The sequence below is a fragment of the Phasianus colchicus genome, chromosome 2 (assembly GCF_987193195.1).
Source record: "Phasianus colchicus chromosome 2, bPhaCol1.hap1.1, whole genome shotgun sequence".
NCBI classification, from domain to species: domain Eukaryota; kingdom Metazoa; phylum Chordata; class Aves; order Galliformes; family Phasianidae; genus Phasianus; species Phasianus colchicus.
In genome coordinates this window covers 41,972,963-41,997,226 of record NC_143437.1, presented here as the reverse complement: position 1 = coordinate 41,997,226, position 24,264 = coordinate 41,972,963, and the positions used below count along the sequence as shown (strand labels likewise).

The 24,264-nt window shown below is 35.1% G+C and overlaps 1 protein-coding gene across 28 annotated transcripts in view; it reads left to right on the top strand.

The window, feature by feature from the left end:
- Window positions 1–24,264, top strand: part of AFDN (afadin, adherens junction formation factor) — a 113,314-nt gene that overhangs the window by 43,935 nt on the left and 45,115 nt on the right. For 14 of the 28 annotated variants that reach the window (XR_016464255.1, XM_090135478.1, XM_090135486.1 and 11 more), the window contains exons 7-18: window positions 1,686–1,797; window positions 2,191–2,358; window positions 4,144–4,188; window positions 9,755–9,849; window positions 10,053–10,315; window positions 12,217–12,286; window positions 14,357–14,475; window positions 15,684–15,745; window positions 16,617–16,822; window positions 20,637–20,657; window positions 21,400–21,545; window positions 22,949–23,043. Coding sequence is in view for 27 of the 28 variants with exons in the window: in XM_090135478.1 (XP_089991604.1) it covers window positions 1,686–1,797; window positions 2,191–2,358; window positions 4,144–4,188; window positions 9,755–9,849; window positions 10,053–10,315; window positions 12,217–12,286; window positions 14,357–14,475; window positions 15,684–15,745; window positions 16,617–16,822; window positions 20,637–20,657; window positions 21,400–21,545; window positions 22,949–23,043 (1,402 nt within the window). In the remaining variant the exon portion in view is untranslated. The remainder of the gene's footprint in view (window positions 1–1,685; window positions 1,798–2,190; window positions 2,359–4,143; window positions 4,189–9,754; window positions 9,850–10,052; window positions 10,316–12,216; window positions 12,287–14,356; window positions 14,476–15,683; window positions 15,746–16,616; window positions 16,823–20,636; window positions 20,658–21,399; window positions 21,546–22,948; window positions 23,044–24,264) is intronic. The other 14 variants (XM_031613187.2, XM_031613121.2, XM_090135482.1 and 11 more) reach the window with 3 other exon arrangements.

Here is a 24,264-nt window from a genome sequence, read left to right as displayed (position 1 = left end):
CTGTTAGTTAAGCCAGGAATGCCAGTGTATATGTTAATCCAAGTTCCAAGGCAGAATAAACATCAGGGTCACGTTGTAGCCCTTGTGTTTTTTCTCTCTCACCTTTCCTCTAATTTCAGAGCATTTGGATTTTCTGTTTTCCTCTCCAATCTGTATTGTTCAGCCCTTGAGTAAGCAGAATTTTGGTGTGTGGTTTCTATTTAATGCTTGATTTTGCAGGGCTTGTCCTTTTAAAATAGTTGTTGTACAAAGCTTGAAATACAGTCTTTCTTGAATAGCTATTTCAAATTATCCTGTAAGTATAATGAGTTTTAAAATCTGGGATGTGAAGTAGAAAACAGCGGTTTGGCAAGATAAGATTTGAGTTTAGAAGTATTTCTGTTTCCCTTTGGTTTATAAATTATAATATTTCCCTGAATTCATAGTATCTCGTCTATTTGAAAATCTAATTAAAGATAATGTAATTAGATCTATGTTTAGCCAGGTTTTGCATAGAAAAGCTTTTAGGGAGAAACCAATGACTCAATTAAATACTTGTGATCTTAAATGTACTTATTTCCTGCTTGGAAGAAGATGAAAAGAAGTTCGAGGTGTGTCTGTGGGAACTTCATTAAAACGCTGCAGTGGGTGTGGAGAGGAGGTGACAAATAAGAGTTAGAAGCCTCTGGAGGGCTGCAGCATGGTTGTGTGCACCAGTCAATATGTGCCTTAACTTTGGAAGGCGTTGCCTAGGTCATAGTTCAGAGAGAGAAATAATGTGGAGTGGTTCATTTAAAATAAACTTCCTATGGATTTAAATAACGTTAGGAACACAAATGAGATAGTAAAAGCTTCGTGGCTTTTAAAATGTTATTATTTATTATTTAAATTCAGAAATGAGTGATTTTATATTTAATTTAGAGGCTAGTCACACTGTTGTGTGGCTGTTGCTGTTTTTATGCTTTATCACTTTGGGAAGCAGTAATGCGAGTGTGTATGAAATAGTCAGTCATGTCTCCTTTCAAGTCAAAACAAATGAATCAAGGTTTTCCCCTTCCTCAGCCTCATAAGAGTATAGCTATAAAAAGTGTGAGTGCTTTGAGGTTGGTTCCCAAAGCATGCTTATTCCTCCTCAATAGCTAAACAGTATGAAGCCTTGGTCAGATGCTCTAGTTTTGCACTTACTATCTGGTATAGACCAGGTGGAGGTTAAGTGTGACGGGGATGCAAATGGTATCACAGTGTTTTCTTTGCCAGCTTGTCGTACTTTTTTTAAAAATACTTACATGTTGCTTTAACAGAATGGCTTTAGCAAAATGAAAGGCTGATTCCAGTGTGTAAGATTGGTGAAGGAAACTTCAGTTCTGTTTTTCAACTGTCCCTTCACTGATGTTTTGCTTTCACTTTCTTGATTGTTGAGAAATAGAAATAATTTTGTTTGCTGGAGGTTGACCATATCTAGTTTAAGTGTAACTAGCTTTTCCTTGTTTTTAAATTTGTCTGGTATTCTGGGAAGCGTGGTTAACCACAAGTTAGAAGTAGTCTTGGAAAGCAGAATTCATTTCAAGTTACTTAATTCATTTGTTTTATCTGTTGTTTTATATATATGTGTGTGTATGTATATATAAAAGTAAATTAGAAATGAACCCCTGAATACTCTGTATGTCTAGTAACACCTCTGAAAACTTGCAATTATTCTTTTCTAGGTCATTCTGCCTCCTGGTGCTCAGCACTCTGATGATAAAGGTGCTAAAGAAACTATTCTGGATGATGATGAGTGTCCACTTCAGATATTCAGGGAATGGCCTAGTGATAAAGGTATGTCGGAAAAGCTTTAGGAAGTTTGTTGTGCACTTTATATTGTAAGCTATGTTTGCGAATGCCTGTAAAGCAGGAAATTGGAACATCTGTTTCTGAAGTGTTTTGTTTTCAGGCACTTTTAAGGCTAGGTGCCTTTAGTTATTTACCACTTCATTCAGTACTGATTATAATGGTGCATCCTTAGGCAGTAGAAGGATTATACATTTCATCCTGAAGTTTTCAAATTATCCACCATGGAGAGGTATTAATCTTTGAAACAGTAACTACATAAATGTCAGGAACATAGTAAGCTGAAAGTAATCCTATGGAACACTTATAAAGTAATATATATTAGAAGTGTGTGTTTTCACTGCTAGTGAGACTCAAAGGATGTATAATGCTGTGTTTTAGGAATACTAGTCTTTCAGTTGAAAAGGCGGCCTCCTGATTATGTCCCAAAGAAATCCAAGAAAATAGCTGATGGAAAGCCATTAAAGGGGAAGGAAAGAGTTGACGGGTCTGGCTACGGCTCTTGCCTTCCTCCTGAGAAACTACCATACCTGGTAGAATTAAGCCCAGGTAAGAATTCTGCTTATCTAGTAATCTAAATTACTGTGATATGTAGCCATATCAATTTTTTTTCTACAAATAAGACTTCCATTGAAAACACAAGTCTGATGTTGAGAGTATAAGTGAACATCACTTCAGTTGTCTTCTCCTGTCAGATTATGAATTTAAAATATCTAGAGGCAGTTGCTCCATGTTGCTATCGTATTGGGATAATTATTGTCGTTTTATTGAAATAAAAAAAATACAGTAAGGGAGAAATGTTTGACTAAGACTTCATTAGCTTGGTTTCAAATGCATATACCCATTCCTTCAGTTCTCACCTTCCTTTGGATTTGGGGGTTTAAAACTTGGTAATTAGTAGAACAGTTTAATACAACACCCTTCGATTTTAAAATAAGTAGGACTCTTTACCTCATTGCTGTCTTATATTCATTGGTTCTTCTGGAGGACTAAGTACACTGAGGCCTCTCTTCTTGAACTAAGTGTAGATATTCTTGGTAGATTAAAAATATACATATGTATACCATTTTCAAAACACTTAAAATCTATCTAAATCCTGCTTCTTATTGCAAAATATGGCTGTTTGGAGGAAGGAGGAAAAGAAAAAACAGAAAAGCATTTCTTAACTGTTTTATCTTCAAAAGTATATTGCAGCATACCTTAGAAGTTGTATTTGACAGTGCCATACATTAAATTTTGATTTAAAAATTCATGGTCTTGTCCTAAAACTCATTCAGTAAATGTTTTTCAGGCTGTGTGTAAACTTCAGATCACTAGCAAGGCTGTGCTTTAGTTTAGACTTCATTGCAAATCTTTGGCCTTCTTTGTCATTGACAATTTTATGACACAGGAATATCTGAGGGAGCTTGTTTGTTTATAACGCACCAAATTTTAAAACACATGCAATTTCTCATTCTCATTTCTATAATTTTCATGTTTAAAAATAGAGATGTAGAATTTAAACATTTATGTAGTTTAACTATCTGCCACTTCTTTTATTAACACCTCTAACTAGGATGTATTCCAATATCCAAACCAAGTGATGTACAAATTGAGGTCTGGTTGCTTACCTTTCAAGTAGCAAGGTTGAAATCCTTTCTTTAAAAAGAGATACTCCAACACTTTGTATGCAGTTTGATTATAGTCAAATAGTATTGGGGTTTTTGTTTGTTTTATAGAAAGATGACAATGTACAGTGTTAAATATATTTTGTCTTGCATTCTATGGGCTGAAGTTAGATTAACCTATGTTTTGGTGGTGTTTTTTTTGTTTTGGTTTGGTTTTTTACACCTTTTGTGTTTTGTTTTTTTTAATAGTACATTCTATTGTTATCATTCTCTAAACTCTTCATGGAGCTCTCTTTGTGGAGCCTAGTTGCTTTCGTATTAAAATTCTGCATTGGCAGTGGAGTGAAACATCTGTTTACTGAGAAAGGAAAAAGCAATCTGAAATGACACAGGTGGCAAGGCTACCCACTGAGCCTTTGCACAGTGCCTGTGGGACTGACCTATTGTTCACATTTTTCTTCTAACAGCTTGTTGTTGCTTTCCTAAACAATAATAGGAGTTGTTTTATTCAGTAGCTTTGTAGAACTGATGTCTTTATATACTATGCAGTTTCTAAAGTTGAATGAGTTAAATGCACTTCATCCTTATAAAGTGGTAAGCATTGTCTGGCTACAGTTTTCATCCTTTCCTGTCTTTTCTTTTCCTGCCCTCTTCCGCATGTTCTGCATGGTATCTGTCTGCTGCTGCTGCCTTCACCTGGGTCCTCTGCATGTGTTTCTAACCCCAGGGAGAAGGAATCACTTTGCCTACTACAACTATCACGCTTATGAAGGTAACACTATATTTAATACTGTTCTCTCATTAGTCACTAAAAACATCGTTTGCTGTGAATCTTTTGTTTCTTTTGGACATATGAAAGGCTGTCTTGATTATCTTACTGTTTTTTTTTTTTTTTTTTTCCAAGGGATCGCTTCTGTGAAGTAGCTATCTTGCTTGTCAGCTACAATTTAATTGTTCTTGGTGAATAGATATCAAATAGGTCATGAATGTGCTACTATCCGAAGAGCTCAACCTTCTAGCTAAGATTAACAAGTTTTGTAGGATGATCTACAAACAGTATTGTGGTAGGAAGAAATCATTCTTTGATTCATCTGCTTGCAGAATTCATAGTTAAGTGTGTTTGGTAAATGTCATGAAACTTAAGTGTGCTCCTCAATGTTTGATGCATTGAGGATGTCATCACAAATGATTTTTGTTATAGGAAATAACATTGGGCCGCTAGAAAATGATCTCAGTTTCTGCTTTATAGTGTTCCATAACATCCCTTTGTATTTCTAATTGCAGTCTTACATTGTTGTCTAATAGTAACAGCGTACCTTAAAGAGATTTGGGCATACTTAACAGAAGTCTTAAGTTTTATCTTTAGTGTTTGATAATCTACTTTGATTCTACTTTGATTCTCTCTCCATTTAAGTGTAATGTGCAGATGTATTCTTGTCTATTTGGCAAAAGCAGGTTATAAAACCACTTGCTTCTTACATTAGGAGTCAAGATACTGAAATTTCTAGAGAAGTGTAATTTCCTTTAGTATCATTTTTTAACATCCATTTCCTCATTTTTTTTTGTAGACTCCTATAAAACTAGTATATAGGTTGTGAAAAAGAGTTCTTAGTATTCTAGAGCCTCTCTCTGCAGAACAATGTATTTCACAAAATATATACAATATACTTGTATATATTACAGAAGTAACTCGATGAAGCTATGATGGAAATGTACTTCCATTAGAGCATTGGTTCCGTTCTTACAGAACAATCTGGTAGACTTCAGTTTCACATTCTGTGCAGTTACACTAATTCGGTATGTTTGCTACTGGAAGCATATCTGGTTTTTCCATTTCTGCACAGCTGCTTATGTTGCTGATTGGTTTCTATGACTCTTATAGGCCGAAGATCGGATTCTGCACCATGAAATAGAGGATGCAGTTCAGTAGCTTTGACTGTAAATATGGAAGTCAGCAGTTGTCTCTGTATTCTCAGTCTTGCAAGTGAACCAGTAAGCTGAGATGAGTCTGATAGTAACAGAAATAGATTGAACTGAGATATGAGTAGTTCAAATAGGTGTTACTGTCTAGGTGGTCATATAATCATGAAATTGTTTGAGTTGGAATGGGCATTAAGATCATCTGTGATTAGGACTGCTGATGAGCTCAAAGTTATTAACTTCAGTTGTTCAATCAATCTTAAAGTTTGAGAAAAATGACAAAAATACAGCTTCGTGATAGTCTGTAAGATTTATCCTGCTAGTCTAAAATAAAAATCATAAAGGGTTAAAAATAAAAGTAAAAACCAGACATCTGAAACCTTTCTTCCTGCCTCATTACATAAAAGCAACCATGAATTGTAGAATTGAGAGCAGTGGGAGATGCTGAGAAGATGTGTGTGTGTGTGTGTGTGTGTGTGTGTGTGTGTGTGTGTGTGTATATATGTATAAGATTAAGAAAGATGATTTACTAAAAGTTGGCAAAGATTAAAAGCCTTGGCCAGAGCAATTTCCCCAGCCAAACTTCTTTCCAAGAACAGAACTGCAGTATGATGGTAACACTTTTCCATGTTAGTTTGAAGAAGCTTAGTTGTCTGTCACATTCCTCACTGAATCTTCCTTTACCACAGATGTCTGCTATTGGCTCTTTCTGTTAGCATTGCATATCTTGTCTGAAATTCAATAGGAGACTTTATCTTTTGACTTTGATATTTCAAATCTGTCAATCCCTTTTTTTTTTTTTTTCCAATTGTCTAAGTGCTAACAGTTTAGATAGTAGATTTCCTTCTTGGGTTACTATACAAATGCAAGCTTAAACTGTGTTTTAAGTAAATAGGCACAATGCCTGTGGAGGTGTTTTTTTATAACTTGGGACTCATTTAAATATTTCCTATTTTCTGATTTACGTTGTTTTGTTTAGTTGGGTTTCAAGTAGATACTTTTTATTTCACTGAATAATTTCAAGTGCTGGATTAGCAAAATCAATTTGAAACCATCTCTAAAGTTGTGTAGGATTCACCTTCTAGTGGTGAATTACTGCAGTAGAAAGCAGTATCTGTGAAGGGAGGCCTTTATTGTCTTTTTATGTTGCATAAAAGTGTATATTTATGTTAAGAATCCTTGAGTTAATTTACTACAAGTGATTGTTCAGTTCTGCTCACTGCGCATTTTTATGGCACTATTTGAAGTGCAATATTGAATCTTAACTGCATAAAGCAAACTATGAAAACTGTATTAGAGAGTGATAGCACACCACAGTTTTAACAGATTTTGTATAAACAATTTCATTAATGAGTATAGGTGAAAAGTAGTTTGGGATGCATCTTATTGTACAGTGTGCTTTGAAGTGTTTTTTAAAAACCCTTTTCTGTAAGTCACTGTTTCATGCATTGTCTTTGGAATTGAGATCTCCTTTTCAATTGAGGATAAACTTCTGAAATAAAAGTTTTCAACCTGTGATAGGCAATATACACAGATGTGTATGTTTCTATGCATGTGTACTTCTATCATGTGGGAGAAAACAACTTCTGAAACTCACTTCAAGTGCCAACTGTACTAAATTGATTTTGAAACCCAGTAGTGTTACTGGGTAAAACTTTGTTAGGCAGAGAAGTTTAATGTATGGTTAACTCAGTTGCTTCATAAATCATCCTCAGTTCTTCAGCTTGTGTTAGGGAGGCAGATGTTCCTATTTAATTTTTTAAACTTAAAACCAAAATAACAGCCAACTAAAACCACTAGATGTTTCCTGCACCTATTTAGCTCTGCTTGTGTTGTGTAGTCATGGATGTCATAAGTAGGATACCGGCCATTCAGGCCACATGTTTCCTTATGCATACATACAACACGAACAGGTTTTGGATAGGATTCATACATTTCCTTTATGCCTTTTGCTTCTTTTCTAGTATTGTTTGTTAATGCCCATCTTTCTGAGAACTTTGATCTTTCATATTTCTGTATTAAAAGGAAATAATTATTCTGTTAGACACAAAACCTTGTACAATTATTTTTACTGCACAACTTCTGTATCTTAAGACACATGACTTAAATCATATGCATCTCCTTTTCAAATGAGCAGAAGTGTTGAAGTTTGAACCTTAGAGGCTAACAACAGCCTTCTTGGACTTTGGTCATTTGGGCTTTGCCACAGATAGGGCAGAAATGCAGCCTGCTGTAGTGTGTTCTGAGGAATGCATTCTGCTCAACATTTAGATGAACATCTAGCTGTCAAAAATCAGGAAATATAGGACTTTGCGTGACTGCATACAGCAATTTTCCTTCCTTCTACATGCCTCCCCTACCCCAGAGCAAAATGGTCTTTTTTTAGAGACATTTCTTCCTTTACAGAACTTACGATAATTCTCTTCAAAATTTATTCTGAGTCTTCTGGATGACAGTTCTTTAAAACTGGAATGTGGGTAGAGGGAGAAAATGTGAGTTTTGGATTATGTAATAAATAAATGAATGAGACTCTAGGTTTTGATGTGTGGGTTTTGGGGAGACACAGTAATAAGAATTGGGGTTAAGCAGCCAAATGAATTCAGTTGTGTATTATAAGACTGCATTTGATGATGTTGAAGGTGCAGATGTATAATCTTTGAGTAGCATTGTTAAGTAATTTAAAAGTGCTCACCATTTGAATTGCTGAAGATAGTGTTAGTATTACCATGTTTAGTGTACAGTCTTACTGGATGCATGTCTGTAGATTTAAATATTGGGTATAAAAAGAGTTACATCCCTGTACTTAAAAAAAAAAAAAAAAAAAAAAAAAATTCAGAGAGCTGACCACTCTCAGTGTTTAATATTATTTTCTTGATGGATGATGACATGCTGCTATTTTATGGCAGTGATTCTAAATTTGTTCAGTAATGGGAAGTTACTGTTGTGTCAGCATGTGATTTTGAAACTTAGAATGCTACTCTGTGAACTGCCTGTTGTCTTGATGTCCCACTAACATCACAGCACCCCAGAAGTATATTGCTAGGAGCACCTGTATCCATACAATTTAAAGCCATATTGATGATTCATTCCCTTCCCATTCACTTCAAGTGTTCTGTTCTGTTTCTGTTTTGTATTTTCATCCTGTTGCTTTACTTTCTTTGTATCTTCTGCTTTTATCAGTGTTCTTAACTGTTACGTTTTAACTGTGTTGTTGACTGTTATTCATTTAAATGTTTTTCATTGAAGGATGATTCAGTTGCTTCATAGATTAAGTGAGATCTTATGGTTAAATTGCATATGTTTGTTCTTTAGTAAACATTAATGCTGGGAACTAAAAATATGGAGGTTCTGTTTATACTGATTTTCACTTAAAATTTGTAAATGGTTAGCATCCTTCTGAAAACAGTATCGCTGTGTGGGCCATAGCTTTGATAATGCTCTCTGATATTTTGGAGGGATTACTGTAAACCATTCTTTATATCCACAGTTAAGTAAGTTTTTTTCTGCAGCCTTCTTTTTGCATCCTCCCTTTGGAGGAAAAAAATATGACTGAAGTCAGAAGTAACAGTATTGGTTTAGTATCTTAAGTATTTTCTGAGAAGAGGGAAGGGTTTATTTATATGCCAGAATCCATCTATGTTAGCCTGTGAAGGCAACAACTAAATCCTATGCAGCATCTTGTGTATCCTGCTATGTTCTGATTTATTTGGTGAATATATACTTAGGGGAATGTGAGGAGGAAGATGAACTTTATCTTTGACCGCATTTTCTTTTGAGGTAAAAATATGGATCAATAGGACAAGGCTCAGGAGTACTGCAGTCCAGTATATCAAGACTAAAGCTGTCGTAGATATAAAAACAAAGAGTTTAAGATTTTCATTTCATGTTACCCTATTTCAATATTTTGTGAATAGGCGACAGTTTAGCATGTCAGCCAATTGATAGTAGATGTTGCTGATAGTCTGTGCTTTTACTGAAAACTGTAAATATTCTTATTACAGTAATACACAGATTTTTTTTCCAGTTATTTTCAAATTAATTTTAAACCATATTGGTATACATGAAATCTTAAGAGGTTAAAAAAAATTGTATTACTTCAACTATCAAGGAAATAGACAAGGCTTTTCAAAGTATGTTCAGAACAGTAGTTTCTGATTACTTTGCTCTTTGTACTTGCAGATAACAGCACTCTATTGCCAGGGCCCTGTTCACTTTTCCTGTTTTTAGACTCTGATGAACAACTTCAAAGTACACAACAAATCTTGAATGAATGTCACTCACATTTTTGTTGGTTTTTTTTGTTTTTGTTTTTTTATTTTTTGATTCATGAATATTGTTACTCTAAGTTTCTGGAAAACAATTATTGTGCATTTGAGCTTAAATAACTTGCAAATTAATATTTGTCATTTGTTCCACAGATGGTTCTGACTCCAGAGATAAACCAAAGCTTTATCGTCTACAATTAAGTGTCACTGAAGTTGGAACTGAAAAATTTGATGACAATTCCATTCAGGTATGGAGAAAAAGCAGACACAGATGACAGACTGAGAGTTGGAGCACTTCTCTTATGAGGAAAAGCTGAGGTTGTTGGGTTTGTTTAGCAAGCAAAGTTGTGCTAGTAGTCTGCAAATAGGCTATGCTGTAGCTCCATCCTACCATTTTAATTTCTGCTGCTATATATGTAACTTATTTCATGTTAATGGTTTCTGTTTGTAGTTATTTGGTCCAGGAATTCAGCCTCATCATTGTGATCTCACTAATATGGATGGAGTTGTTACTGTAACCCCAAGAAACATTGATGCGGAAACATACGTAGAAGGTCAGCGTATTTCAGAAACCACTATGCTGCAAAGTGGAATGAAAGTTCAGTTTGGGTCATCTCATGTGTTTAAGTTTGTGGATCCCACTCAGGACCATATTATTCCTAAAAGACCTATTGATGCAAGCCTTATGGTCAAAGGTCCAAGGCACAAAGCTGGGTGAGTACAATAATGAGCCCTGGAAAAACAAAGGATGAGAGTGTTATAAATGGCAGTTGATTAGAGCATGAGTTTAAATGAGTTCCAAGTAACTGCTTTTAAATATTAACCATGTAATAGCTATTTCAATACTTGAGCTCCACCTTGCGATTTTTTTTAGGATTAGCAGGCATCTGTCTCAATATGAAATACTCAGATTAAGTGAGGAGTCAAATGTTTCAAAATGCCAACCATTTTTACAGCGTGATTACTTGTCTCCTAGTTTCTGTGTTGTAAGGACTAACAGTACAAAAGGGCATCTTACTTTCTCTACATTCATCTTTTTAATAAGTGCATAATGAAAATATTGGTTATGATCTTAGTGACTCGCATTCTCTTCAGTGGCTATAGAAATGGTTTGTAGAAATAATCTTGATATCAAACTTTATGGCATGAAATAAATGTGTCATATTCTTCATCAAAATGAAACTACTATGATAGTGTACAGTCATTTAGAAATGAAAAATGTGGCTTGGAGAACAATGAGTATTTTCTGGCCAGTGTGCTGAGTTAACAGATGTCTATTTTAAATATTATTTTTCTTCACTTTATTGTAATGTGGAAGTATATTTTGTGCTTCTTGTTTAAAAACAAACAAACAAACAAAGATGTTGGAGGTGTTTTTCTTGTTCTTCATAAGGAGTGAAACATGAGCCACTCATCCATTCTGAAGTCCAAGAAAATTACAGTGAGTTTTTGGAAGTTAATGCATGGAATGGAATGCATGGAACATTACATGGAATGTACCAAACATTCCAAAATTTGGAAATAAAATCAATTTCCTTAAATGGGAGTGCCGGGATGTCCAGTAATTTGCTTCCTCCTAGTTATGGGAAGGCAGCCCTTTGCCTTAGATGTTCTAAAATTTTACTGATTGTAAATGAAAGAAGTCTATATATATCTTCAGTCATGCCATTCATTAGAACAGGTTGAACTGCAGGAGATCTTCAGGCACCCCCAAATCTAACCTCCTTCTGTGGGCAGGGTTGCTCTGCCATTAGATCAGGGTGCACAGGGCCCCATCCAATCTGGCCTTGAACACCTCCAGGGGTGCTCTGTGCACAACTTCTCTGGGAAGTCTGTGTCAACACCTCACCTTCCTCTGAATAAAGGATTTCCTCCTAATGTTTAATCTAAATTTCTCCTCCTCTTGTTTAAAACCATTCCCACTCGTGCTATCACTGTCTGCTCACGTAAAAAGCCTGTCTTCCTCTTTAAATGCTTCCAGTAAGTACTGAAAGCTTGCGAAATAAAGCTCAGTTTAGGGCAGGGTATAGGAGATGATTCCAGACAGACTTCCAGGCATTTAATAGTAACATGATACTTCTGCTAAAATCTGCATCTAGCCTGCAGATCAATAAACAAAGAACTGTACTACTCCAGTCTACTTTGTGTGGACTGTGAAATCTCTGTCAAAGGGATATTGCAGCTTGAACAATCAAATATTTTTACAATCTCTGTTCTTTAGCATAAGCTGGTAATAAAATGCACTACTGTGGTTTTATGAATGATGTATATTAATAGTTTTTAATACATATGATGCTGAGGATCCAGGTAAAAACTTGCAGCAAGTCTGTTGCAGTGAATATATAACACACAGACAATATTTTAGTGGCTTTTCTTTTTCTCACTTAATCAGGGAGAAATGTAACTAAAAATCCATTTTGTCAAATAAGATGATCTGTGTAAGTTCTTGTCATGTTCTTACATAAAGAACTGATACAGTGTTTTTAAAGTGATGTGAACAGGTATCACAGTATACCTCTTTGAATTTTAATTTATCAATTTTACTGCTACTCTATCCTTTGCTATGTGTTTTACTCCTATAATTTCTAACAACTGCTTCAAATGTTGTCTTTTAGAGCTGTTCAGGAAACTACCTTTGATCTGGAGGGAGATGTTCACAGTGGAACGGCATTACCAGCAAGCAAGGTATCATATTATAAATCAATAATAAATAATGAAACTTCATGTTAGGTCAAAATTATATTATCAGTAGTATTTGAGAAAGTGCTGCCTGTCATTCTCCCTCAGCCATTTACTCTTTTGATTGGATTAATTATCATGCACACTTATTTATTTTTTCTCCACAGTACCATTTTGTTTTTCAAATAGGTATTTGGCATGCATTCTGTGCCAAGAATAGTAACTTTTTTTTCTCTTAGAAAGGGAAACTGCTCAAGCCTGGAATAATCTGACTAATCAGAGGACATGTGGGTAGAGAGAGATCCGTGTTAGAAATGTTTTATTAATATATGTAACCCGTGACTGTAGCATTTGTTATGGGGCAAATAAGTGTTTTATATGAAACATGAAAGTGTTCAATGTTACGTTTAACTGGGCTTTTAAAATTTAATGGATATGACTGTTGATTTCAATAGAGCTTTTATACACACTGATCAAGGAAACAATCTCTGCAGTCATACTTATAAAAATTTTATGAGGCGATCATCTCTTTTTCTTTCTTTTTACATTATCTTCCTGTTAATACATGCTGTGCCAAAGTTGTGTTTTCCAAGAGTAAACAAACTGAGTAAAATGACACAATAGTTAATGTCTGCTCTAATTGCATTGCCACAGATGAAAGAAAAATTATTTCAGCAGTATGGAATGTAGTAGTCCTCATAGAAAGGACTTTTTCTTTTGTTTTATTACTGCCATTATCAGATTGAAATACTTGTAAAGAAACTTAATGGGATGACAGTGCAGGTATTAATAATACTCTGATAGCTTTTACATATACTCGTTTGTCATCTTTTTTTTTTCTATTACAGATTTCCAATTCAGTTTTTCTCCTTTGTAGCTTTGACTGTGGTAGTACTTTCTTGCATCTCAGATTCTTTTTTAACTGATAGGAATTTGCTCAGTGACATTTTGAGGAAAGAAGGAAAAAGAAAACAACAAAAACTATGAAATACTAAAATGTCTCAAAATTGCTCAGAATTGGAGTTTCTGACATACACGATACTAAATAACGTCTCATATTCTTTTTAAATTCACTGGAGAAATACCTTAGTGAACCTATGGAGCTTGGGGAGATTTAATGGTTTTGAACTGTCAGGCAGATTTTCAAACTGTACTTCTTGTTAAATTGCTGGAGTATCGCTGGTTTTCTAACAGTTGCTCTTATGACTGTTTTTATTTGGATTTGGAGCAATGATCAATTTCATTATAGTTCTTTGAGACTTAGTGATGAAAACTCATTTACAGTTTGACATGTCAGTACTGAAAAAAATAGTGTTCAATCTCTTGTTTAAATCCTCATGTTTTTGATCAATTTTCTTGATTCTAATTATTTAGTTGTGGGAATTTCTTAGAAAATGCGGAAGCCCTTCATATTTTGTTGATACTTGTTTTTCATTGTTTATACTGAAAAATAATTGCTAAAATTTCACTGCTTAAAGCAGTGTTTTTGTTCCTCTTCCTGATAGGATTTGACATGTAATTTGAAAGCATAAATTAAAATCTTTCTCAGCACTGAATAAAATCAACTTATATGTAAAACTCACATGATTTGAGTTGTCCCTTCTTATCCTGGAAAATTATATGCTGTCTGCCAGATCAGATTTTTCTGTAAGGAAAGGAGAAACTATGTCATGGATCAGTAGTGTAAGCACCTGGAGCTATAGCCAAAACAGAGAAAGGGGAATATAATGAGTTTTAAATCTGTAAATATGTTAACTTTGTTATGAGAACTATCTTCGTATTGATATCTATGAAACTTTTAATTAAAGATATTCAAAGTTTACTTATATTGTGACAATGCATTAACAGAAAGCTGCTTCTAGCTGGCCATCAGGATCTCTTGATTTGCAGGCATGCTCATCTGTGTTTTTGACAAAAATACCTTATTGAGTTACTGTATCGTGTGCTGCATTCTTCTCTGTTTTGCCATCACTTATCAAAGCCTCATAATGGTACTTCGTTTCAATAGTGCCAAGCATGAATACTGACTAATCCTATGTCTACATGCTAAACACCTGTCTCACTGTTCTGAATTAGAGCACCAGCAGGCTTGATGGTGACAGAACATCATCAGCATCCAGCACAGCTGAGCGAGGAATGGTGAAGCCCATGATAAGAATAGAACAGCAGCAAGATTATCGCAGACAGGAAAGCAGGTATAATCTGTTACTCCTCATCATGGGAAATACTGCATCAGCAGTGTTTAAGAGTAATATTACCTCATACCATGCTTATTAGAGGAAGCAGACCCTAAGTAATATTCTGTGCCCTTCCAAGGCATACCCCAACTAGACTTTCAGGCCATTTTAGTTCAGTGAAATTTATTTCCATAAAGTCTGTAGAGTGTTCTATAAAAGAAGTAGGTACCTCAAAGGTACCTCAAATATATCTGGTAGCAAAGTAACAAAGCAAGTTGGTTTACGTTGTGTCACAGAGTTGTTTTAACTTAAATTTCCTTATTGCAAAACTTGATGTTTCTCTTGTATGTGTTTAGGAAACACAGAAAACGATAGCTTAATTGAAGGAAAGCCTTGTTAATGGAGCTAAAGTAAATAGATTATTGTATCTATTTCTAGTAGAAAGCTGCCTATGGTGTTATATGTGGTTAAAATGATAATTACATGCCAAAATTCTCAAGCTTTTGCATTTTTTCCTAAAAATATGCCTAACTTCAGAAAACAGCCCAATTAATTTTTTTTTTTTGAGAGGAATGAATCGTGTATTTAACCTTCCTAGACACCAGAAAGACAGATTTTTGTTGTTGTTGTTTGTTTATCTTCAACAAATTCTTTAATAGATATTGGGCAGAAAGAACACTTCAGTTATCATAAGTGAAGAAATAGTTCTGGGGCTGTCAGAAGGACTTCTGTGTCTTTGTTGCATAGCAACAGCTGTATGTGGTTAGAGGTTCAATTTTTATTTCTGTTCCTTTGCCAGAAAAAAAAGGACGAATAAGTTGACTAAGTTCATATCCGTGTTGGATGGTATTAAAGGTAGCAAAGTACATTACTTTTGTAACAGAGCTGGTTCTCCAGGTGAAGCTTCATTCACTTTCTTTCATTTGTCAATGAATAATCTGTTATTCAAATCCTGTCAACAGCAGATGGCAAACTGATCCTATCAGTCTGCCATATAGTGCAAAACAGGACATTCATCAATAATGCAAACTCCACAGTTCAGTTCTGTATTGTGATCTGTTGTGGGCAGAAATAGCTGCAATGATTCTAGAGGATAGGTAAAGAAAAGGAATGTTTTGGGGAAAGATGTTGTATCAGCATCAGTATCAGTGTTGAAGAAATGTATTACAGTGGATTTAATATCACCCATGTGGATTGTATTATCAGTTTTTGTCTTCTTTCTGTAGATCTCAGGATGCCCATGGACCAGAACTGATCCTACCTGCTAGTATTGAATTCAGGGAAAGCTGTGAGTAAACTGTGATATTATAAACACGTAGTTGTTGACACTTTTTTTTTCGGTAGTGTAATATTTCAGACAGTTTGAAAACTTCAATGTCATTTAAATAAATATTAAAAAGAAAAGCTATTGAACAGATGATGGTTTATCCACTAATAAAATTGATTTATTTTGGGGAGGGTGAGGAGTTACTGATATTGAGGTGAGTTTGATACAACAGTAATTTCTAGTTGCATTTGTTATCTTTATATATTCAAATTTCTTTGGGGGTGTGGTGAGGGGAAATTCTACCTCCTAAAGTGTACATTGAGTTAATTCATTAATATGAAGTCCTTCATGTCACAGATACTCAATTACATCATGGTCAAAATCCATGTTATATAAAATGTGGTGAAAGATCAAATTTTCATTTAGTACTTAAACATGTGTTGTCCTCCCATTTCTGAGGTTTCAGATTTGGTAGAAAAACACTATATCAGAGATTGTCCAGACTTCACGTATTTGAAACTAAGATTTGTAAACAAAAAAAGAGAAATTTTTAGTAGTCTGAAGAATCAAATACTCTCTAATTAAGCTCCCTTATTATAAAAGGAACCTTGAGTTTTCCTGCTCCCTTGAAGATATACGATTTCAAAAAAGGTAGAAAATAGTATAAAAATGTTTCCCAATAATCAGGCTTTCTAGCTTTGTGTCTGTTATTGTGCTTAAGTAATGTAGCATATGGTAGATGGTTAATTTAGAATTTTTGCATTTTGTTCCCCTCTCTGTGTTTTCCTCCTCGAGAACAAGAATACCCTCCAACACAAGTTATGATATTGTTTAATTTTATCCCTGTCTTTTGGCTTTATTAGCATGTTGTTCTTTTCCTTCTTCTCCACAGCTGAAGATGCCTTCTTATCTGCCATTATAAATTATACAAATAGCTCGACAGTTCATTTTAAACTGTCACCCACATATGTTTTGTATATGACATGTCGGTATGTATTGTCAAGCCAGTACAGACCTGACATCACTCCTACTGAGCGTACTCACAAAGTTATTGCAATTGTCAACAAGATGGTGAATATGATGGAAGGAGTCATACAGGTGAGTTTCTTTGCAAAAATATGACAAGGGATTTAAATATGTTGCAGATTTTCTGCTAACCTTAGTCTTTTTCTTAGCGTTTAACTGATCAGTGCAGTCAGACTGTACTGATTTCCCATGTGAACACTTTTTTTTTTGTGTCAATGACTAATGTGAGTTGTAAGCAACTCCTGGGCAGTGTGGGAGGCTAGGGAGGGACTGTTACTCTGAAGATATGTTCTGTGACAAGAAGTTGTTCTTCTTTACTTTAGAAGATAAAAACTCTTGCTGTGAGCTCTTGTGAAATAAGTTGGATATACTTACTGAAGCATTTTGGGGTGTTTGCAGTGGTTGATGTGTGAAATGAATGTATTAAAAAGAAGTGTAACTATTGAATTTTGATCTTGCTTTTACAACTTCTGTAACCACAAAAATGGTAATAAAGCCTGGACTTCCTGAACCAATTGCCCTATAAAGAGAAATATAAATTCTCGAGTGTTCCATTATCTTATTCATGGTATGTTGTTATTGCTCTTCTATGGAAGAGTTTTATAGAGGTACAGAGGAAGTTCTGTTCTGTGTAGGAATACAGGATAAGATCCACTGAGTTGTAATGAAATTAGATGATACCCCGCATCAGTCAAATGTTGATAAAGTGTAGTAGTCATTTCCCAAAACAAGAATGTTATTTCAGGTATCCTTTCTAATTAATTATTCTAATGTCTTTGTCTGCAGGCTTTCCTCATGGGAAAAATTGAAATACATTTTTGTATTACTAAAACACATGTATTTGTGGCAAAAAAACAAAAACAAAACTGCCATAGTCACCAATAGAAAACAAGGACTCTACTGTGCTAGCCCCTGTACAAGCATGACAGATGCATTAATCCTGCTGTAAGGAATTCACGAGGCAAATGTTAGACAAGAAGTTGATTTAAGGAAGAAGAGGAAAGTAAACATCAAAATAGTGACCTGAAGGTCATAGCAAAGCAGAACTGTTCAGCTTTTGTTCAGATTTTGGAAAGATTTAGTGGAGTTCTCAGGAGGGAGGATGTTGTAATTAGATAGTTTAGTGAACAGTTGCAACAGGCACTCACATTTCACAAGTAAGAGTGGGAGAAAATGCCAGTGCTAAAGACAATTTATTGTAAGAAAAAAAAAAATAGCCTTTCATATACATTTTGAAGTTGATAAGTTGATGAAATGAAGAACTAGTTAACTGCTTTGAGTTTTGATGCCATCATAAAATGATATTTTATAAAATTGAGATGGAATCAAAAATTAATATCAGAATTACTTTCTGCTGTAGAAATTATCTACTTATGGAAGAGTGAATGTTATGTCAGAGGGTAGATTGTGGCTGTAGTTGAGAACATGAAATACAAAGAGCTTGAACGTAAGCAATTTACTTGGAAGGATGGAAGGAAGACACTGAAGGGGTAGGCTTCAAATATAATCTGGAAGTTACGGGACTGAATCAAAAAAAAATGACTCAGTTTATGCAACTGGTATGAACTAGTAGCAGTGGCTCAAATAATATGGAGTGAAAGGGATATGGGGACAGTGGGAAAATAAAGATGAAGTTCTGTGTTTTCTTTGTCTTTAACTAAAAATGGATAACTGCATAGCTGCTAGAAGATACTAGAAAGGCAAGCTCAGACATCAGTTTTCAAAGAAGAAAATAAAGCTAGAAAATGGAATAACTGTGAAAACAGTAATTTACAGTATTGAGAATGACTTCCCAAATCAAGTTGAGCCTTGTTGTTGCAAATGTTTTCTGTGTAATCCTGCTGATAGCGTCCTGAAATTGTTAAATGCAAGTGCCTGTCTGGTCTACCCATTCTGAAAAACCATTTCTTCAGTCTTTCATCTCTGTAGCTGTAGTCTAATCTCCAACATGAAGTTTAGGGAAGACATCAACAAGGAAGGTGGTAGCGGAATTTGTGTTTTGTGAAAGTGGCCATCTAGTTTCAAGAAATAAACTGAAGAGAGCTCTAGTTTGAAATGGAAGAAAATTGGGATAAGCTCCTTCCAAATCCCATACTAAAGAAAGTGGTGACAGAGTAGGGGTGGGAAATGGGAAAGGACGAATGCACTGAAAAAGTAGAACGTCAGTTCGTTAGCCTGGAGACAATAAAATAAAATTCACTGGAGGCAATAAAATAAAAAGTTGGTTTAATTGATTCTGATGCTTAAGCTGGGTGATCTTGAAGGTCTTTTCTGACCTAGATGATTTTATCCTGTGACTGTAAAATTGATCAGGAAGAAGTTAGCATTTTGGACCTACCTTGTAGGATGATAAACAGCACTAGCTAAGTTCTGTCATATTACTTCATCTAGGTTGTAGAGTAAGTGTTTACATTGACTGGTTGTCACAGTTAAATAACTGTATGATAACTTTCTATATCCAAATGTTTTTTTTAATTTATCTTTGCTGTAAAGCATGCCTACACTGAAAGAGATCTGAGGGTGTAAAAGATGGAGAAGACAGATATGGGGCAAGGGTACAGAGGCACCCGAAACAAAGCAGAAATAAAGGAAGAATACACAAAACCTTGCACTGTATTAGAAATACAAAAGTTTTGATGTTAATTTTGTTTGCCTTAGATCATAAGGAGACTTGGCAGCTTTCTGAAATAACTCAAGAAATCATCTGCAAACAAAGTGATTTCGTGGCTTTCTGTAAATAATATAGAAGACTTCACATAGCATAGGGTTAAAATTGGAGAGAGCTATGAAAAGGCTCAGTGCTTCCAATAAAAATCATGGAATGGAAAATTCATAGAAGCAGTCCAATGCTGTGTATTCTGATTTTCAAATCATTCTGTAGCATTTCTGATCCTCTGCAAATTTTAACATCCGTGTTCAGAAGGAGCACATGCTTTCTTTTGTTCTGAAGCAGCCCATCTTCAGTCAGTTGAGAGCTCCTTGGTTTTATTGGAAAAAGGGAAGAAATAGAAAGGCAGTAGCTTTTTATTTATTTATTTATTTATTTATTTAACTCATACTGAACTTGAAACAGTAACAGCAAATGACACCTCAGACATTTTATGTCTAAGTTTGCTGTGATGCAGGTGGAGGAAGAGTGATATAAGAAAGACAAAAGAATGAAGAGCTTAGTTTTAAATAATCAGATGGACATAACTGTTGTGGGTGTGTGGAGGGTTTTTTAAAATTTGTTTTCTTTACTCAACTGAATGTAGCTTTCATGCAAGTATTTAAGCAGCTTAGTGTGGTATTTAATTTGATTCTTTCTTTTGTTATTTAAAACACTGTTTTTGTTTCTTAATTGAAAAGCCACATATTAATCTGTGTTTAGATGTTTTATGTTAAATGTGTTTTGTGTTTTTGTTTTTTATTTGTTCATAGGTTTTTTTGTATTTTCTGTTTTTTTTTTTTTTTTTTTTTTTTTTTTTTTTCTAGTGGGGATTTTCTGTCCCCATTTGTGTGTGTACGTTGTCCTTATTGCAGCAGTGTGGGCAAGTAGCTCTCTGGCTCACTTTTATAGCTAGTTCCCCTGCTGCCTGTGGTGCACTGAGTGTGGAATAGCCAACCAACTTGTCTGGGATGTCAACTAGTACAGGGCATTCCTTAAATTAACTATGATGTACAGGCACTGCAGCTCTTAGCTGTTGTGCTACTAGTCTTATCAAAGTAATCTCTTTTTTCAAAAGGGACTCAGTTGCATCATAGCTACTGATTAATGCATCTGTGTGTAACTGTGAGCATAAGTGTTGTACCTTCATATTTAGTGTTTGATTTCTAAAGCTATCATGATTGTTCACAAGTTTCTTTCTTCTATTCTGTTTGATTTCCTTCGTCCGTTTTTCTCCAGGAGGTAGACCAGGTTGATCAGGTAGGATATATTGCTGGGAACTGATCCTAGCTATGTTGGCTTAGCTCAGTTTCTCATGCTGCTTCCATATCAAAATACAATACTCAAACAGCTGGACTTGAACGGTTCATAACACTCATTCAGCAACTGGAACATGCAGTACTAAAATCCTTTTTTGACTTTGCAACTTTTACGGCATTCCATAATTTCTGCTTAATGCACTTCAATGTGGATATGAAATGACCAAAGTTCTTTTTCTTCCCTTTATTTTCCTTTTTTGTTGTTTGTGGTTCCTATTCTTTGGATTTCATCTGAGGTTGCCTGGCCTGGCATTTGTGGTCGGGAGATGGTGAGATAGATCAGTACTTGATACTGTACCATCTGGTGTCAAAACCAATGAGTGCAGCATCAGGGTGGCAGGGGGCAATAGGGAATATGTGCTTCAAAGCACACAGATTACCAGATACTGCACTGACTTAAGCTCTTCGGCACAATGTAACTAGATGCTTATTTCATGGCTTCATTGATACTGCTATTGGCAACTTAACAGAGTTCAGTGTGTTCAGAGAACACGTTAAAATTAAACTTACCACTTACAACAATTGTAGTTCTGTATATAAATATTTTGCAAATATCTGGTATCTGGGATATGTTTGGTGAAATGGGAAAAGGTACTGGTCTATCTTTTGGAGCCTTCTTAAATTGCTGTGTTTCAGAAAAAAGCTATTTCTCTGTATTATTTCTTGCTTCTTTCTCCTTACAGAAACAGAAGAATATTGCTGGGGCACTTGCCTTTTGGATGGCAAATGCATCTGAATTACTGAATTTTGTAAAGCAAGACCGTGATCTTAGCCGAATCACTGTGGATGCTCAAGATGTTTTGGCACACTTGGTTCAAATGGCATTCAAGTAAGGCTGTTGTACTTCTGTTTCACTTAACATTCTATGTGTTAACATGACAGCTTTATTCCTTTGTTTTTTAGAAAAACATCACGTTTTCCTTAAATTTTAGTTATAGCAATAGTGTCTTTTCTGTACTGTTGAGCATCTGAGAACTTGGAGACCAAACTTCATTATACAGTTATTTTATCTTATGAATGTTGATCACTGGATTATGCAAGGAGTGCCATCTGCATTACTTTCATGTGTTTCTTCATTAAAAGAATGAAAATCTGTTTGGATTTCCCTTTTTGACAGGGGAAGTTTGGTAGGTTTTGATTCTCATAGCTGGCCCAAATAAGTTGTTAAGAGGACAATCATTTTTAGTACTAGGTTTCTGTAGTTTTGTATAGTACATGCTTTATGTTTTTTTATTAACATAGCTTTAATCTCAGGGCATTTAGAGGACTGCTTAGTAATTTGTAGCTGTTTTTTTTTTGTGCTAGTTAAAGAAATGTTGTTTAAATTTTTTCACTTTTGCATAATTTAAGGTTTTTATAGAGGTATAGGGAAAGATTAGTTATGCTGATCATTGCTAACATATATAGACCTAAATATCGACCTGTAATGTAATGAACCTTATGCTCTTCAGGGCTTCTAATTATATTAAAAATCTACTCCTTTCATAATTTTCATAAATACCAATTTGGACAATGTTTTTCTTAAAAACACTGTAGAGAGGTGTAGGCTTGGGATAATATCAACCTAGTCTAGTCAGCTCAAGTAATTACAGTGCTGAAATTAGTGTTCAGAGATTTGTAGAATCACAGAATGGCTGAGTTAGACAGAGATCTCTGGAGGTTCAATGGCCCTGCTCAAGCAGGGCCAACTGGAGCTGTGTGCCCAGGTCCAGATCCAGAAGGCTCAGTGTACCATGAATGGCTTTTACACGTCCTTTTTGCTCTTGTAGGATGTCTGTTTTAGATGCAGTCTTTTAATGAAAGTGATGCAATTGCAGCAAGCTCCAGATTGTTGAGCAGACTGTTTCATTTATGATATTGTATGCAGTTTCTTAGTACGTTTTGGAACAATAAGTAGAAGTTGTTAGTGTGTCCTACAATGGATTATGTACTGTTAGTAACATTAAAATCCAAATATGTTTTCTTGGAAAAACAGAATTCTTATTAATCTAGTAGCTTGTTTAATTCCTATTGTTTATTATTATTGTTACTCTTAGAAATATATCTAAGCACTTCAGATGTTTTAACTGGTCTTTCTATGTCCTTTTACCATTGCTTGGATCATTATTGTCACATACATAAGACCGATCTCAGAAATCTTGTAATTTTCCTGAGCTCTCTTGAGAAGCATTCATTATAAACATGTAGATGATTTTAATTTTTTTTCTTTTTTTATTTTCCCCTCTCTTCCAGGTACCTAGTTCACTGTCTGCAGTCAGAGCTTAATAACTACATGCCAGCATTTCTTGATGATCCAGAGGAAAATAATCCACAGAGGCCTAAAATAGGTTAGACCACTTGATCTTTTCTTATGAATTATAAACCATACAATTAATGAGTAATAAATAGAATGCTTCTTACGATGATAAGATATATACATGTTGCCCTAACCCTTGAGAGTTTCTCGAATCAATTTGTTATGGATGTGGATGATAAGAAAGGACAATAGTGGCATATGAATGGTCTGTATTGGTTTTTAAAATCACAGAGTAATTAGGTTATAGGGAAACTTCTGGATGTCATTTAATCCTCATCTAATCCAACCTCTCTTGCTCAAGACAGATTCAACTGAATCATGTTGTTCAGAGTATTGTGCAATTGAGTTTTTAATCTACACTCAAGGATAGAGATTTCACAGCATCTCCTTTTAGGTGGTTTTATGCAACGCTGGTTTCTATACAGAGAGCACACAGCCTATATTGTTGCACGGTTGTACTTTTGCAGAAACATGATTTGGAGTTGCCCTTGAATTCCATGAAGTTCCTGACAGCCCATTATTCCTGGCTGTTGAGGACCTTCTGAAAAATAACCTTCAGTGTATTAGACTCCCCAAGTCATTAATGAAGTCATTAAACAGTATCAGTCCCAGCATCAGTCCATGAGAGAAGTTACTTAATATTTGGCTACAAATACTACTTTATATCCACAAATTCAGCATGTACTGGCTGAGTTATCATCTGCTGCTTACCCAGTCTTATCTCAATGATTTTACTATTAAGATGATGTGGAAGAATCTGACAAACACCTGGCTGAAGTGCAAGAGAACATACACTGCTGTTACATTTCTACTAAGCTAGTCATCTTACCATAGAAGGCAGTTAAGCTGGTTACAAACAAATTGTCTTTGGTAAATCAGTGCTACCTCTTCCCAAACACCTTATATGTTTTGAAAGTGGTTTGTGGAAAAATTTACCCCATAACCTTCCCAGGGATTGAAGTTAAGCTGACTGGCCTTGTAGATCCCCAATCTTATTTTTGCCCTTCTTTAAATGAGTCAGTGCCTCTTTCTTGTGATCAGAATCCTCCACCCTTGCAACAGTACTTTGAAAATTACAGTTTTGTGATAATTATCAGCCAGATTCCCGAACCATTTAAGGTGTGACTTGTAGACTACTGTTAAGTCCAGCTAGGTAAAGAGGTCCCTTGTTAGATCATCTTCTACTGTTATGTCCACAGCCTCTGCTGCAAAGCACAGGGACCTTACTAGTGAGAACTAAACAGCAACAACA